The sequence below is a fragment of the Diceros bicornis genome, chromosome 17 (assembly GCF_020826845.1).
Source record: "Diceros bicornis minor isolate mBicDic1 chromosome 17, mDicBic1.mat.cur, whole genome shotgun sequence".
Taxonomy (NCBI): Eukaryota; Metazoa; Chordata; class Mammalia; order Perissodactyla; family Rhinocerotidae; genus Diceros; species Diceros bicornis.
The window spans coordinates 47,375,516-47,392,833 of NC_080756.1; the positions used below are offsets into that span (position 1 = coordinate 47,375,516).

A 17,318-nucleotide genomic window follows, 5' to 3' on the forward strand; every position below is an offset into this window, starting at 1 on the left:
TTTTAGTAGAATGATAGAGGCGAAAGCCAAGATTTCAAGGGTTAAGGAGTGGAATCTGGTGAGGAAATAGGAGCATCAGGTGTCAATTACTTTTTATAAAGTTTGCAGTAAAAAGAGATAGAAAATGGAATTGCTTTTCAGAGGTTGGAAAATAAATCTCTTTGTGACCTGCCCTAGTCAACAAAGAGTTAATGGTATAAATGCACAGTAATTTCAGAAGCATTAAAGAGCATGTTTCCATGGAAACATCAACCTACAGAGGGAGAGAAAGAGCTGGGATCTCCTGACAAAGAAGGAACAGCAGAGTTCTAGCCCCCACACAGTACAGCAGGGAGAGATGATTACATGTTTCTTTCAGTTTCCCTGAGAAGATGCAGTTGAGGTTCATGATGCTGTCCTCTTGAGGACGAAGAAAGAGAGAAATGAAGTTTGGTTTAAATAAATTCTTGCCTTCGCCTTGCTTCAAATTCTGACTCAAGGGTCAAGCCCATTTTAGAATATTGGAAAAGATGAGTGGGTGTCTTTCACTAACTAAAATTAATTAAATAAATCAACAAATAAACAAGTTTGATCTTTCCCTGACCTCTCTCTAACCTGGTCTAGAAACAGTGCCATAAAGTACTGTGACTTAGAACAACATTTACAAAAACTCTTCAAACATAGGAGTTGTGTTTGGCTTATAACCTTTGACCAGTACCTTGCATTATGGTTTCCATCTTGGTGTATTCTTGATTGGATATATATTTGGTCTCATCGTTTTCAGGTCTATGATATCCCTTTCATTTCCAACTAGTATACATTTCCTGCACCTTCAAATCCAACTATACTTTTAGAGATGGGTCCTCTCATCGAACTGTAGCCCCAAAAATCTATTCTCCAGACTGTGCTACAGGAGCCACAATAACAACCTCCTTGTTGCTAACTAACTTTCCTGACAGTTCACTTTCTCCACTCCTGTATTATATTCCATTTTGCATCTCTTTCATTCCCCTGGTCTTTCCTTGAACTCTAGACTCAAGAAATTGTTTTATTTCTTATGTGAAAGGGCTTTATCTGTGTGGAAGGTGTGATTCACGACTAGGTTTTCTGAAGACAGATATGTGTTCTTGAATGAGTCAACAGCCTCCACCACTCTTCCTGTCTAATATCTGTAGCATGATGTAATTGTGGGACACCAATCTCCCCTGAAGACATAATCTTCACCCAGACATCTTGAGTCCTCTGTCTGTTGGAAACTGTCCCCTGCCCCTGGAATATCCTCCCTCTTTTGACCCTTTTCTCTTCCCCCATTCAATATAATTGCTTCTAGAAATCTCCACTTGAAGATCTCTGCCAACCGTTACTGGAAGACTAAATTATAACCCCTTTTTTCCATAGATAATATTTCCTCATAACCTCCACCCCTAGTCCCTGTAACTGAAGCCATCTCACTAATTCATCTCACTAATGCTCTTGCCACCCTTCAGTGGAGGTGTTGGAGGGAGCTGTGAAGTTAAGCATATGGTAGCTACAGAGGGAGCAGGGGCTGTGTGTATGGAGGTATTGCCAATGTGTTGACTTTGTTGACCACCTAAGATGTAAGAGAGAGTAGAGAGGAGCTCCAGAATAGGGAAGAACAAATTCAAGAAATGGAGAAAGGTCAAAAGGGAGAGAAAAGCCTACTTATTCTCTTCGCTTGATATCATGCCCAGTTCACTTTGAATTCTTGGCCTGGGGCTTCTTGGGTATATATGGCCAGGATTTCTTTCAATAAGTCTGAAAATTCACAAGAAGGAAAAGGCTTCTGGTCAAAGTTGAATGTCCTAGAGAAATCTTTGCCAGTCATTGTTTGGCTTGTTTTGGCATAGCCCTGAGTAGTGTTGCCAGCTCGTGAGCTAAAATGGATGTCAGAAAGGCAAGCCTTCACCCTAAAATTATTAGTAGCCATAAAGAAGAAATATCAGTGTACTCAGTGATCAGCTAGCCTTTGCCTTGTCTTGGCATTTTCTCTGGGAAGGTGCCACCACTTAGTGTTGATAGCCTACACTGGGCTTTATTTGAATATATTCCACCTAATCTATGGAAGAGGAATTTTATTCAGTGCTTTTAAAAAAGAAAGTGATTTTAACTTATGTACAGCATGGAAATATGAACTTAAAAGGAAAAAAGAAAAATCCAGTGGCAATAACATCATCCAGAAGAGTTACTTGGTTGTTTCCCACTGGGGAGTTTCACCTTTCTAACTGCCTCTAGTAACTCTAGGTTTCCCATAGCACCTTAGCAGGTTTCACCCACAGCAGAGATGACTAAGGGCTGTGGGCATGGGGACAAGGAGGATTTCCTTTTCCATTACTGAGTTCTTTGCACAATTCCTCAAACGAGAAGTAGCTTTGGTGTTTAGCACACTTGATTAATTGGCATCAAAAGGCAGCATCACTAGTTCCCTAAAGAACACACAGCACAAGTGTGCCCCCTCCAAAGGAATTTTAAAGAGAATTACATAGTGTTCAAAGCAGGGCTCTGGGAGATCAGAATAGGGGTCATTTGAGGAGTCATTTATTCTAGATAAAATTATAGGCGTATGAGCTTATCTTTCGCCTTCCTTGGGAAGTGAGCTTTGTATTGAAGTAGTATGAGTAAGTGATTCCCCACTGCAAGAAACCTTACAGGGGTAACTAATCATAGTAGAAAAAGAAATGTTCCCAAGCCTTAATAGTCTGGGATATTGTGGGAATGAGAGGAAATGTGCTGGACTGGTGGTATTATGGAAAAGCAGAGCTCCAGGAACTGGGAGACCTGGACACTGAACTTAACATGCCAAAGAGTGGCAGCATCTCCCCAGGCCCCAGTGTGTTCAGCTCTCAATATGAAAGGTTAGATTGATCAAAAAGTCCCTGCAAACTCTAACATTCTCTGACATCTAAGCAATATTTACAAAAAGGTAATTATGATAATAACTACAATAACAGCAGCTAACACATAATGCTCACTCTGTGGCAGGTGCAGTTCTAAGTCCTTTATGTATATTGAATTATTTAATCCTCACAACAATCCTAGGAGATAGGTACTATTATTATTCACATTTTTTATGGTAAAGAATCTGAGGCAACAAGAGGTTAAATAACTTGCGTGATTATATAGCTTCAGAACTGATGGATCAAGGACTTGAGCAGAGGTCCTCTGACTACAGTGTCCTTGCTCTTACACACCACACTGCACTGTCTGTTGTTGTTGTTTTGTTGTTATTGTGTGTGTGTGTGTTTAGTACATGCCATGTTCCTTTCCTTTTCACTTAACTAATTCTGTTTCTCCATTTTATTTTCTTTCTACTCATTCCTCGCCACTAAGCATTTTGAGGCATTGTCCAGCCCTTTCATTCATTTGAGATAGGATATCTTATTAATGAGAACAAACTCCTGGGTTTGATCCCAGATGGACCCATCAGTAAGTCCAGAGGAGAGCTGTTCTTTGGCCGTGGCTGCCACGTTGAGCCCACTTGGTGAAAGGGTACAGATGGGTAGATATGAGGCCATCACAGCTGGTGGCAGAGCTACTCAGAATACTCATTGATGTAACCTTTCTGGAGGAAGGTTAATGTTCTCTACCTTCTTATAGCCAAGCAGAGATTGTTGGGCAACTCCCAACAATGCTCCTCTATTTTCTTTCATTTCAGATAAAACTAATTCATGGCAGTCAGTCATGAAACAGAATCTGGGTAATAGCTCTCAGAAGTATTTTATTGTTAGGCCTAGGGTTTGAGAAGACTTTTTCATTGTAATTGATGGTGAATTGACACTTTACCATTTACCCCTCAAATGAATGCAGTTCAGCTCGGACTGCTAAGAGGCCAAAGCACAATCCTCACCACCAGCAGGAAAGAGGAAGTATGTTAAATTTATACCAGTCAGTCTTCAAGATATATTAAAATCTCATTAATTTAACACTATGAATTTAGAATTTAGATAACTAAGATACAGACTAGCACAAACTTGAAACTTTTATGATTTGTGAGCAGTGGTTTACAAAATAAATTAAGGGTATAGACGCCATTTCAGTGGTTTACAAAATAAATTAAGGGTATAGACGCCATTTCAGAGAAAATGTTTAATCCCCTGGAAGACAAGCTATTTTTAACCTGTTTCAAGTAATTATAAATTAATATTACAGTCTTCTCTTTAAATTAGTTTTTCCTGAGGTTCTCTGTTAGGTATCATTTTTACAGAAATAAGAGAAAAGGACTGCATTGGACAGCTTAGGAAACTGGTATTTCTAATTATTTTGTTCAACAGCATGGTTTAAGATTTTTATATATGACATTATATGTCAAAAGAAACTTTTAAAACTTCTTCAAATCCCTTTTCCTTAAAAAGAAAACCATTGTTGGCAAGAATAAAATAATTCATGTGCCTCGAAAAGATTGTCACACAATTTAGGAACTGGTGGATCTAGGATTTGAACAGAGGTTGTCTGACTGCAGCATCCCTGCTCTTAAATACCATGCTACACTGTCTGGTGGTGGTGGTGGTGGTGATGGTGATTATGGGGTGTGTGTAGATATAGTACATACTGCATTCCTTTATTCTTTGATTAACTTATTTTTTCTTCTTATTGTCTTTCTACAGCATTTTGGGGCATTGTCTATGTCATTCATTTGAGCATAAGATATCTTACTAATGAGATATTTCTTCTGGGGTTGATCCCAGAAGAACTCATTGGTAAGTCCAGTGAAGAATTGTTCCCTGGCCATGGCCTGACCTATTGATAACATTACACTGGATTGGTCACTTTGCATTCACTTTGATAATTACAAATTTCTAAGTTAGAGAAAAGTCAGAAATTTCTATTTAGTTTACCAAACCATAACATTGAATATCTAATTTTTAAATATCTTTGCCTCTTTCCTCCAATGCTGGTCTCTAATTAGGTAGCTTTTAAATGTTTTAAAGTCTACTGTATTTTTAATCCTGTGGGAAATTGTTTCTACTATTTCAAGATAAAACATGTATATGAAATAGTAATAAGTAAAATAGCAAAAAGAGACCAGAGAAAGACTTTTTGAAAGATTTGTGGTTTTGCCATTCAGATGATGGAGTTTAATAATGTAATAGCCACAGTATTAATCAGATGAAATAGATAGAGAGCATGTCAAAGGAGCATCCCTATACTTCCTTCATCAGGCAAGTAAGATGGTATGAACCAGTCTATTTTATAGGTGAGGAAGCTGAAGGCTTTAGAAGGTAAGTGACACGTAAAGACTCAGTTACAGAGTTACAGATTTTCAGGGCTAGAAAATTAGAAATAAGGGATTGAGAATTGAAGTTTCTTGCCTGGAACTGTGTTCCTTTATTACTTTGCTCTTAATACCTGGAGAGCAGAAACTGAGAGCTATGATAAATTCCATGATTTTTGAGGCATGGTGGTGTGTGGAAAGAACACTGGACTTTCCTGAGGACACATGGATCCTGTTTCCAGCCCTATCATCTGATCTTGGTAAAGCCACAAAACCCTTCTGGACTTCATCTAGAAATGAAGGAATTGGATCAGATGAGAGACTTCTCTCTCTTATTACCACATTAACAGACACTAATAAAAAAAAATCTAGTACCTTGTAAAAATATGGAGGGCAAAATGAGTATTGTGGTGCCAGGGCTCTTGGTTCACTGGGAGAATTCTGGCAGAGCTCTTTTGGATGCCTCCCACGTAGGGCATACTGCTAAATCACTGCTTTAGGTATCAACGTGGTGCAGTGGATGAGCTCTGAGTGGTATGGTCAAAGTCAAAGAGGCACAAGGGCTTTTTTACCTCAGCTTGACCTCATTAAACCCATTGGAGTATGACTTTGGCCATATAAAGCAAATGTATTGGCTCTGAGCCCATCAGGGTTCTGAGGCTATTTCTCAACAAGGAGTCAAGCAGGAAATGAGATGGATTTTATTTTATGCAGTCTGTATTAGGGATCTACATAGTCCAGGGCATGACGTGGGACATGAGAATGCTAAAATGTACGTCTGGGGCTCTGCAAAACTGATTTCACTTCACTTGGTGATATAACAAAAAGAACACTGAACTGAAAATCAGAAGATTTGAACTCCAGTCCTGAACAGGCAGGTCACCTTGGAAAGTTGAGTAGCGTTCTAGGACATGTTTTCTCCTTTCTAAAGTGAGAGATCTCAGTGGATAGTTCCCAAGTTTTCTTCTGGTTCTAGCAATCTGAGATTCTGTGTAATATTAGAACTTTATGAGACACTCAATAAGGTTTCTTACAGGTCAACCTGCATCCCAGAGACAAATTAAGCAATTTTTTTTTTCATATACCAAACCTTGATGGGGCTTCCTGGGGATTAGAGTCTAATGGGTAGAGCTTGAATTTGGCCACCACTTGAAGCTAGGCTTTCTGACTATATACTTGAGGATGACATGTTTAGAGAAAAACAGAGTAGCTTTGGCAACTCTTAATCTTAATTACAATTTAATTCTCTACTGAGGATTTACACATAGCTTTAAAGTTTTAATTAATATTCAAAATTGACAAAGTGGAGCCAGATCCAAAGGTAGTTGGACATTTTTCATGTCTTTTGGAAAGTTAAAGTGATTAATATGACCATTTGACCTAGTTTATCCTCCCTATGGGGAATGCAATCTCCATTCCTCCAATGTATTCTATCGATAATTGGGTCTTGGTAAAATGTAGTTATCACAATTTTATTCGCTGAGGTCCAAAATGAGGCAAGTTCCTTGCCTTTAGATACTCAAATCATGCTAATATATTCTTTTCCTGAAATTTTCCTATTATGTGACCTTATATTTCTTTCATATTTTCTATAGTTTTTCTATCCACTATTTCATTTGATTATCACAACAGCCTTAGGTAATAAGCTAGAGGTAGAATAGTTTTTCCATTTTAAAGAGGAAAAACTGAGGTTCAGGTGCCAAAATTACATGTCTAGACGTGACCACACTATCAATTATTTTTTACACTTTTCATTACCAATGAATACATTGGCTTGTTCTGCTATTCAGAGGGCGTACTTGCTCAAGGCAGGCATATATTTGCAAGCTCCTCACTAATAGCTAAACATTGGCACATCAGAGGGAATTACTCAGAAAAACACAATGTGAATGATTAACTATATACTGCTGAAGGACATGAATGATTTAAGGATACTTTGAAGAAGAATATTTTGTATATTGTCATAAAATTTTATTAATATTTTTGATAAGTGTAAAATATGTGAAAAGTGCCTAGGTAGAATAGAATGAACCTGTAAAGCTGGAAGAGGGTGAACATCCCAGAAAGAGAAAAATTTATAAGAGAAATCAATGGAATCTAGAGCAGGAATAACTAGAGAATTTAACTGTGGAGCAGGTACATTACCCAAGAGTGTGGTTTATTTTCTGAAACTTTGAATTTCTCAACTTATACACCCAATTCAATGCTGTCCCCTTCAAAGAAGTCATCTTGAGAGGCTATATACTTATTCCATTCAAGCTTCTTATTACTTAAATTATTTTTGGAACTTCTCTTTCATAATTGCCTTCTGAAATGGACACTTTCTTTTAAATATTCTTAATGGTGTTTTAGATAAAGTCAGAATTATGCAGAGCCGTGTCTGGTGCAAGGAGGGTGCTTAAGCCAGGTAATTTATTTCCCTTCCTCCTTCCCTCTCTCTCTCTCCCTACCTCCATCCCTCACTCCCTCCTTTTTTTGTTTCCTTCCCTTCTTCCCTCTTTCCCTCTCTCCCTCCCTCCCTCTTTCCCCTCCTCTCTTCTTCCTTCTCTCCTCTCCTCTTTCCTCTCTCTTCTTTCTTTCCTTCCTTCCCCCTCACCCCCCTTTCTTTCTTTCTTCCAAAAAAGAGATGAGACTAAATTTTTTTGGCATGTCTCTGGAGAAACTTCTCTGAAGACTTCCAGAAATTACTCTAAGCAATGCAGTATTGTTGTAGTAAGAACATAGTTTCCAAGTTAATTGTATTTGGTGCTTAAATTCTGGTTTGTTAGTTTAAAATATTTTGTTTTGTGCTTTTGTAATTGTATTCCCTGGAATGAATGATATAAGGCTTTGGTTGAAATATTGAAGTTGTTGAAAACTACAGGAGACCTGAATATTATTTTCTAACTAGTGATGGGCTTGCACATGCAGCATTGAGCTGAGAGATGAGGAGCAGTGCTGTGTGGAGCATTGAGTTGAATTCGAGACACTACACTTTTATGGATTGAAAGTATCTAGAGAGAGCAGCCAAGCGATGAGAGGAATGAACTTGAAGCCATGGCATATGATAACTACGTGAAAGAACTGGGGATGTTAAACCTGATGTGGCATATGAGAATCAGGGGGCTGTGGTAGAGAGGACGTGGGACTGGGAATGTGGCTTAAAATGATATTTTTGCTCCTAATTAGCTTTAGAACATTGGGCAAATAATTTGACCTCTCTGTGCTTCAGTTTGCTAATCTATCAAGCTGAAACTATAGAAGTAAATGAGCTTAAGATTTCTTCAAAGATTAAAATTTATTTTATAAGGGGTACTTGATAAATATTTTGAATACTTGAAGAGCTCTCATGTGGAAGAAAGATTCGACTAAGAATGTATAATTTCTAAGGAGGAGACCAGGATGAGGGGTTGCAGGGGAGCAGATTTCAGCTTTAAGTAAAAAAGAACTACCCAACAGTGAGATGGCTATCTTGAGGGTGGAGGGTGCAGTGATAAGCTCCCCAGCAGTGGAAGTATTCCACTGAGAGGGTCATTTTTATGATGTTGGAGAGGGGAAGCATAAACTGCAAGAAGTGGTGGGCTAGTTGATTATGAAGGTCTCTTTCAATTCTGAGATTCTAGAAATCTCTGCTCTTTTGAGATCTTCAGCGTTCTTGATTGCATTTGTGGAGCTACGCAAGACCAGGGAATGACAGGCTTGAAAATCTCAGGCAGGTCTGGAAGTGAGAAGTGGTCCGTGAGGGTTTTGGTTCGTGATGCCTCGTCATCTTTATAATTGCCTGAAGGATATGCATCCTGGCAACCTTGTTCCTTAACCCAATGTTACCTGGAAGAATTGAAGGAGAGTTTCACGGTTTTACTGAATGAGAAGACTTAAAAGAGGAACCTTTAAGCTGCCTCCAGATGCATTCTTCTTCTCCCCGTCAATGTATTAGGAAACGGTTGTTGGTCACATCTGCAAAGCCCTTTAGAACTCTCATGGCAATTACAAGATACCCCTTTTGCTACTTAGCAGAGACACATCTCACAGCAGCATCAGGCCCAAGGCTCCAGAGTAGCATGTCATATGAACACGGAGCTAATCATTATTGATTCCTTGGGCCATTATGGTAGAGGGACATTAATTACCATCAGCATGGTTGCACTAATGCATTTGTAATGAGGATGCGTGTGGGAATTCCCAGTGAGAGAACTCTTCATCAGATTGGAGCAGCCAGCAGGGGAATGGGGTGAGCTGCGGGTGCAGGTGTTGAGGAGAAAGACAGTTTCATTCGTCTCACTCTAGTTATTTCCAGAGTTTCCATTAATTTGTGTGCCTGTACCTAAAGCACTCCATGAAATGCCTCTCCCTCCACCCCCTCAGTAACAAATTACTGCTACTGACCATAAACAGTATTTTCTGTTCACTATACATGGTGCAATAGCTCTGGTTTCTAGATGCATCTTATGGAACCAGATCCCTGACTGCTGTTCTCATCTCACAACTCTTAGAAGTATGGGCTGGGCAGGAGCTTAGCAAGAGTTCAAAACCACGTGCATATCTCTGGAAGGCGGAGAGACCCATAGCTCCGAGATGCTACCTTTCTTAGCAGAAAGTTGTCCTGCTACACTCCCACTTTCTTGTCTTGTCTCTACCACTTCTGCCCTTTAATCCAGCTCCTTTTTTGCATAATAATTGTTAACACTTAGTAAGGGTTTGCTATGCACCAGGCCCCATGTAAGTTATCTCATTTAAGCCTTACAAACCTAATAAAGTAGGTCTCTTTATTACCCCATTTTTTATAGATAGTGAAAAAAAATGATGCTCAGACGGCTAAGTAATTTTCTCAAAAGTCATAGCTATGGACTAAACACAAACTCAGTGCCCTTATTTTAAATTATATATTATCTTTTCATATTATTCCTATTACATGAAAATTTGAATGGCTATTCTATATTCAACTGGGAGCTCGAGGGGTACTGTGTTTCACAATGGTATTTGTATATCTGTCTACCTGCCAATCTCCATCCACCTTTCTCTCCATCTTCCTAACTATCTTGTTCTTAGCATACCTTCTTCATATTTTTAACCTTCCTTTTATCTTATCTTTACAGGTATCTGATCAATGTCACTTTTGAGGGGAGAAATCTGTCCTTCAGTGAAGATGGCTACCAGATGCACCCGAAACTGGTGATAATCCTTCTGAACAAGGAGAGAAAGTGGGAGAGGGTAGGACATATCTTTGGCAATTCTCGAGCAAAGTAGAAGGGTAGGGATGTAAAATTTTGCAGCACAGTAAAGGAAAATAGTCCCTTGGTTTTGGTCTCTGAGCTGGGGAGCAAGAGATCAATACTTCAATACTTTGAGAACACAGGAGAAGCCATTTCTCATACTTGTATCTTCACTTTCTTGCTACTTGGGTTAATCTAGAGATTATTTTCTTTATGTATTATCATTTTTATTGATTATGATGCTGTCTGAATCATGATTTTGTTTTAATGGGAGAGTATGCCTGTATAATCTAACACAATTTAGTGAAGAAACTGAATCAGTGGTATAATTCAGAAGTCATGTCCTCCTACACAGTATACTGGGGAGGCCTATGAAACCTAATTTATGAGCAGACAGGTTTAGATTGACTGTGATTGGAGGCTTGCCATGCAAGGTTCTTCTCAGGATCTTTCCCAGCACCAGCTGATCACAGTGTCTGAAATTCTACCCTTAGAAATTAATTTCTGTGGGTGGCAGACTGCCTAGGTTGGATTTTCAGCTCCTCTACCCACTAACTTGTCCACTTAGTACCTTAGACAAATCTCCTTACTTCTCTGTGCCTCCACTTCCTCATCTGTAATATGGGAATAATAATAATAGTACCAATATCACAGGATTGTTACGAGGATTAAATATATTAACATACGTAAAGGACTTAGAAAGGTGCCTGGCACATAGTAAGCACTCAATAGGTGTTAGCTTTTATTATTATTCCCGATTCCTAGTTAAGTACAAATGTTCCTGAGAGTCATGTCGTCACTGGTGTTTCTCCAAGTATGTTCTGCAGGGCATTTGTCCCTTGAGACACTTTGCTGAAAAATGGTTCTGCAGATAAATGAGGTTGGGATATGCAGAGATTCTCAGAAGATATTAGCATTTGAAAGTTCACAGGTGTCTTATAGCAAAGAAACATCTTTAATTTTATTTAATCTAATATTTTCCAAAATTATTTTCCTCCAAAACCCCTTTGTTCATGAAGTTCATATTCTGTGAAACACATTGAGATACAGTGATTTAATCCAATTTCTACAGACTCCATGGGCCAATTGACAGAGAGCAGGCTTCAAGATTTCAGCACAGCTCTGAGTAGAATGGAAACCAAACTATATATTTCTAGAGAGAGTATTCAGGAAAACACACCAGAGATAAACTTCCCAAAATTCATAATCTTGTCACAGAGAGCCTTGGACAGGTAATTATGTGAATGCTCACCTGTGAAATGGAGAATGTGTGGCTCAGATAGTGGAACCCAGGGCCTTATTCTTCAAATTGCAAGACCTCAATCTGTCATGTACCTCCTCATATCAGAGCACAGCTATAAGGCTTACATTCTGCCTGGTGTTCTTGATTAAAATTGCCCTCCCTCCACTGAGTTACCATTTGTTCAGAAATGGTTGTTCCCTAGACTCTTGCTCTTCACCCCAATCAAGCTGCTTTTCACTGCTGCCACAGAGATGTAGTAATTTAAGAAGTGTTCTGAGACCTCATGTATAACAGGCACTTCTATATATCTCCAGAAGAGGAGTTATTAATAACTGAGGTTTCATGTGTGGATCAGAAGACGTCCAGCTGGGGTAGCTTTTATGCAGTAGACTCATTATTACTGTCTCAAGTATGGGGCATCTCATAACTGTCCTTTCTTAAAGAGTTACCACTTACTGTCACTCGTGCTGATTTCTCTTCTTCAGGCTAGAATCTGAGGCCTGTGACCCCTACCCTTTCGCAAAACTAGACTCTCCCCCTGGGGTTTGGATCCCTTCCCTCCTTATCAATTCTACCTTTACTCTAGCTCTTGAATTTATTCCTTACTTTTTATATGATCCAGAAACTATGATAATTTTTTAAATAGGCCTTCCTGTCCCTGATGCCCACTTTTATCCATTTGGATGAATCTTCAGACATGGTTGCTAGAATGAGCTTCCTAAGTCAAAATTCTGATTATATTCTTTCTCTGCACAAAAACCGGTGTGAAATTTCTGTGGTTTATGAATTGGGTCCAAACTTTATCTATTCTTGTATTCAAGGCTCTGATCTACCTTTTAACACCTGTCTTCTCTTGCTCACCATTTCTCGTTTCACCATTAAGCTACATTGGTCTCCTCTCTGCTCTGAGAATGTGCCCCTGTACGTCTTACTCCCTGTACAGCATGTCGTGGTGTTTCCTTTTCCTGGAATGAATTGTCCAATTATACAAATCATAACCATCCTTAAAAACCCAATTAAAATTTTGCTGTCTCCTTCCCTGATCTTGGACCAAGATATGATCTTTCACTCTCTCGTCCCCTGTAGCTTTTGTCCATACGTCTGTTGGAACACTCATCACATCTGCCTGTTAGAGTTGTGTGTATGCGTGCTTCTGGATGGCAGAGGCTGTGTCCTTATATCATTGTGTCCTCACAGCAACCTGGAAGATTGTGTTACATACAGCAGTTCAATAAATATGTGCCGAATGAATGAGAACCATTACATAATACAAGAGTCTAAAATTTATCAATTAGAATCTAAGTTTACGCTATTGCCCTTGATACAATAGCTGTTTTCTGAGGAGGAAATAAAATCTTTATGTGGATTGAGTTTTCATAGATCATGCTTTAAATGTACTAAGGGAACTTGTTCTTTATAGAAATTCTGTGGTTAATTTTTTTGAAAAACATTTTGGGAGGGGTTTGGATCATAGAATAGAACATTTCCATATCGACTTGTTTAAATCAGGGAACACTGCTGAAGAGAGATCTTTAGTGTTCATTGAGTTAACAGAGCCATGCAGCTCCCAAACTTGGAAGCCCTCATTAGTACTCACTTGTGGTCAGGGTGGGGCAGCAGGAGCCAGGCACAGCTCTAGGGCGTGTCTGACATGTGGTGAAATTGTACTGTGGGAAGTTATACCTTTTCTTCGACTGTTGCCCTGGCTGCCAGGACCCTTCTGCAGTCTCAGGATTCCTAATATCATTCCAGAAGGTCCTCTGTGGTCCAGGGAAGATTTAGTGTCTATGGACTCTAGAGAGGCAGGCACTAGGGTGAGGATTCTACAGTGAGGAGATGGAGACTGGGAAGATAAGCAGGGAGAGAATCTGGATTTGTGGAAGAAACATTGCCTAAGAGATAGGACACTCAGCTTCCATTCAGGTCCCTAAATAGCTGTGCGACCTGCTCTTATCACTTTTCTGGATCTTTCTTTCCTCATGTCTAAACTCATGGTGTGAGATTAAAAAAACTTCTAGAGTCCTTTCCGGTTTGAACTTCTGGGATTACAAATTCATATTGTAAATAAATAGGAGCTTGAAATGGAAATTGGGTGAGAACTGGAGCATCCAAAAGGAACCTGAGTTTGTTTTTAAGGGCAGTAGCTCCCAGGACATATTTGTCATTCTTGTCACTTAGATAAATATCATCTCCTCAGAAGGCTTTCCCTGATGACCTGAGCTAAAGTGCCACCCATTCACTCTATCACAACAATTGATTTTAATTTTGTTGAATCTACTTGTTATCTGATGTTTTGCTTATTTGCCTGCTTGTTTGTTTATTGCCTGTCTCTTCACACCAGGACAGATTCTTCATGGGAGCAAGAACCTTGTTCACCTCTGTAATCCTAACACTTAAGACGAGTGCCTGGCTCAGAGTGACCACTCAAAAAACGATTGTTAAGTAAATGAGGAATCTGTATGCTTAGGAGAGTTAGAATATTGGCCAGGCATTTCACTTCTCCCTGAAAACCTCCCATTTAGACAGAGTGGTTTACTGAGGAGAGAGTAAGAGCAGATGTATTTCCCACCTTTGGAGTGGGCGCTCCAAGTGCCAGCGAAGGACTCGGGGGCAGTCTTCAGTGAGGCTCCATTTCCACAGGAGGCACCCCTAAACAGTTCTCAACAAGAAGCCTTGGGTTGAGGAAGATTCATTAAGTTGTTGGTGTGAACCATGTGATGGGATTTCACAATATTCCATCAGGTTTTTAAAAAGTAGTCTCAAAGCTACTATTTTATAAATTTGGATTCTTCTGAAAAAACTTGAAGTCAGGGCAACATAGTCTATGGGACTGAGCATGGTTTTGGAAATCAAAAAGAGCTGAGTTCAATCCCCCACATTGCCGTTTCTCGGCTATGTAAACCGAGTGACTGATACTCCTGAGTCTATTTCCTTTTTGTAAAATAGGGTTTTACATAAAGCTGTTGTAAAGATTAAAGGAGATTTATAGTAAAACACCAGTTAATAGTAACTGAAACATAGCCAATATTCAGTAAATGTCAATTGGTAGTCCTCACCCACCTTGTGTAATTTTTTAAGGTAATATTTGCACATGGTGAAAAGTTAAATGGTATAAAAAAGTATCCAGTAAAAAGAATGTCCTCTTATCATCTGTAATCTTTGGTTCCCCCAGGGCCTTCTCGAGAGCAATCATTGTTTCCAGTGTCTTATGTATTTGCTCTGAAAATACTCCAAACATATACAAATCTTATATATATTTAATCAGTCTTTTTTAAGCACGTAGTACCTGCTTTTGTGAACCTTTAATGGGATCTTATGTAAGTAGTCACTAAGGAGGCAGGGATGGGGGGGGCTAGAATAGCAAAGAAACCTCTGGATCAGAATTATCTTCACAGAAAGCCAACTCCATTTCTCTGGTATGTAGGAATGTGAGGAAGAACATTTAAAAAGGAATACACACACACACACACACACACACACACACGTATGCAGGCATAGTATGGTGAGTTGGAAAGAGTAGGGGATGGTGAAAAAATTACTGTGTGTAGAGTGGGTTCGTTTGTAAGTCTCTTTCTCTAAGTGGAGGACAACTGCATAAACTTGCATTAAAAATAGTCTGGCTCAGAGAAGCAGTTACAACAAACATTCAGGCTTCTGTCTTTATCAGAGCTTCTCATGATTTGCTTCATTGCTACTGCTCTTTGCTTCTATTTAATCATTCCTAAAATGGGGATAATAAAAATGAAATGCAGTGGGGGTGTGTTCTGAGTAATGACTTCAAGAAATGATGATGGTGCATTTTCAGGCTGTAAGATGTAAAGAGACCTTAAAGGGACTGTGCGGGTCAGAATTTCAGGAGGATATGTATGGTTTGCATCTATGCTTGTCTTTGACCCAAAGAGATAGGAAGTGCATTTTATAAGCCCACTCCCTTTTCCCTGCCTCCACCTACCAGAAAATACCCTTCCTTATGTAGATTAAAACATTCTCAGCTTGTTTGGGTCATTCTTTGGGCTCTGCAAACCCTGGTTATCATCTTAGGCTTGCGATACTGAGATATTATAGCCACCTCCACCAGTGAAGAAGTGCTAGAAATGAAAGTGCTTGGCAGAAAGTGCTGGGCCCATAATGGTATTTATGAATTAACGTACGGATCAGTGAAAGAGCAGAAGGGTAACCAAACTGGTAGAAAGAAAGGTCTTCAAAGAGCAGAGCAGCAGCAGCAATATGAGCATCATAAAAGAGAATGCTCTACCAGTTTTTGGAGCCTGGGATGAATGAGACAGGTTAAGACATGCTTCTGGTAGCATCATATCCAGGGGACAGCACAAACTCTAGGCTGTGGATGCTCTATGACTAACACCTAAGGACTAGAATGGTCAGACTCCAGAACAATCAGTTTGGCGATAACACAACAGAGATCGATCTATGTTGTGGCAGATATCACTTGAATGCTGTGGACTGACAAAATAAAATAGCCTCTCTGTCTCCTCACATGCACATGGGAGCCCACACACACACACACACACACACACACAGAGACTCACTCATGTACAAACTGACAGACTGCTCACAAACACAGGAACCACATATGTTTGGTTTTCCACTCTATGTCTGTGCCCACCACAGTGTGAGACATTACTGAGTAGGCTAGTAAATATTTGGTGACAGCCCGAACACACCTGTACAAACTGTGCTCCACCTCCCGGTCTCAGAGGAGAGGCCAGGGAATATCCATGCTCTCTGTAGACTCTACACAGGGTGTCTGAGGAGGTGAAGCAGAGGCTACTCATGTAGGGGTGTCTGTTCTGGATCTCCCGATACCTCCACTTGACAACAGGCTATTTTTACTGACTTTGAACTGAGTTCTAATATGCGTCATTGGATTAAGGGATTAGAAAACAAGATCCACGGAGAAAGGCTGTGAGAATTGGGGTCTTTAAGGGGAAGAAGAAAAGGCAATGAGGTGATGACTTACTCTCTTTAAATGTATGAAGAATTATTGTACCAAGAGTTGAGATCAGCTGTTCACTTTCTCCTCTGAGACAAAACCAGAGTAAGTGGGCTTAAGATCAAGCAGAGAGGATTTATATTAGCTATAGGGAGAATTTCTTAATAGAGAGACATGTTGAGTACTGAGACTTTTTTTTTTTTTTTTTTTTTTTTTTTTTTGTGAGGAGATCAGCCCTGTGCTAACATCCGCCAATCCTCCTCTTTTTTTGCTGAGGAAGACGGCCCTGGGCTAACATCTGTGCCCATCTTCCTCCACTTTATATGGGACGCCGCCACAGCATGGCTTGCCAAGCAGTGCGTCGGTGCGCGCCCGGGATCCGAACCAGCGAACCCCGGGCCGCCGCAGCGGAGCGCGCGCACTTAACCGCTTGCGCCACCGGGCCGGCCCGGAGTACTGAAACTTTTAACACCACCAGGGGATGACTTTGTAAGTCCTAAATATTGGATATGTCCTCATCTCTCTGTGGTGTACAATCCTGCCCAAACAACAATTCATGGACTACATGGCATTGAGACAGTTTTGCTTCCTCCCTTCCCTTTCCTTCCCTTCCCTTCCTTCCTTTCTTCCTCCTGTCCCTTCCTTCCCACACATAATTATTGATCTCCTACCATGAGCCAAGCATTGCCCCCACCAAATTAGTATTAGAGTTTTCCTAGTGAC

At 39.9% G+C, this 17,318-nt stretch overlaps 1 protein-coding gene across 1 annotated transcript in view; it reads left to right on the forward strand.

The window, feature by feature from the left end:
* Window positions 1–17,318, forward strand: part of GRIN2B (glutamate ionotropic receptor NMDA type subunit 2B) — a 278,160-nt gene that overhangs the window by 159,816 nt on the left and 101,026 nt on the right. The window contains exon 3 of the mRNA XM_058557590.1: window positions 10,285–10,399. Within this exon, the coding sequence (XP_058413573.1) occupies window positions 10,285–10,399 (115 nt within the window). The remainder of the gene's footprint in view (window positions 1–10,284; window positions 10,400–17,318) is intronic.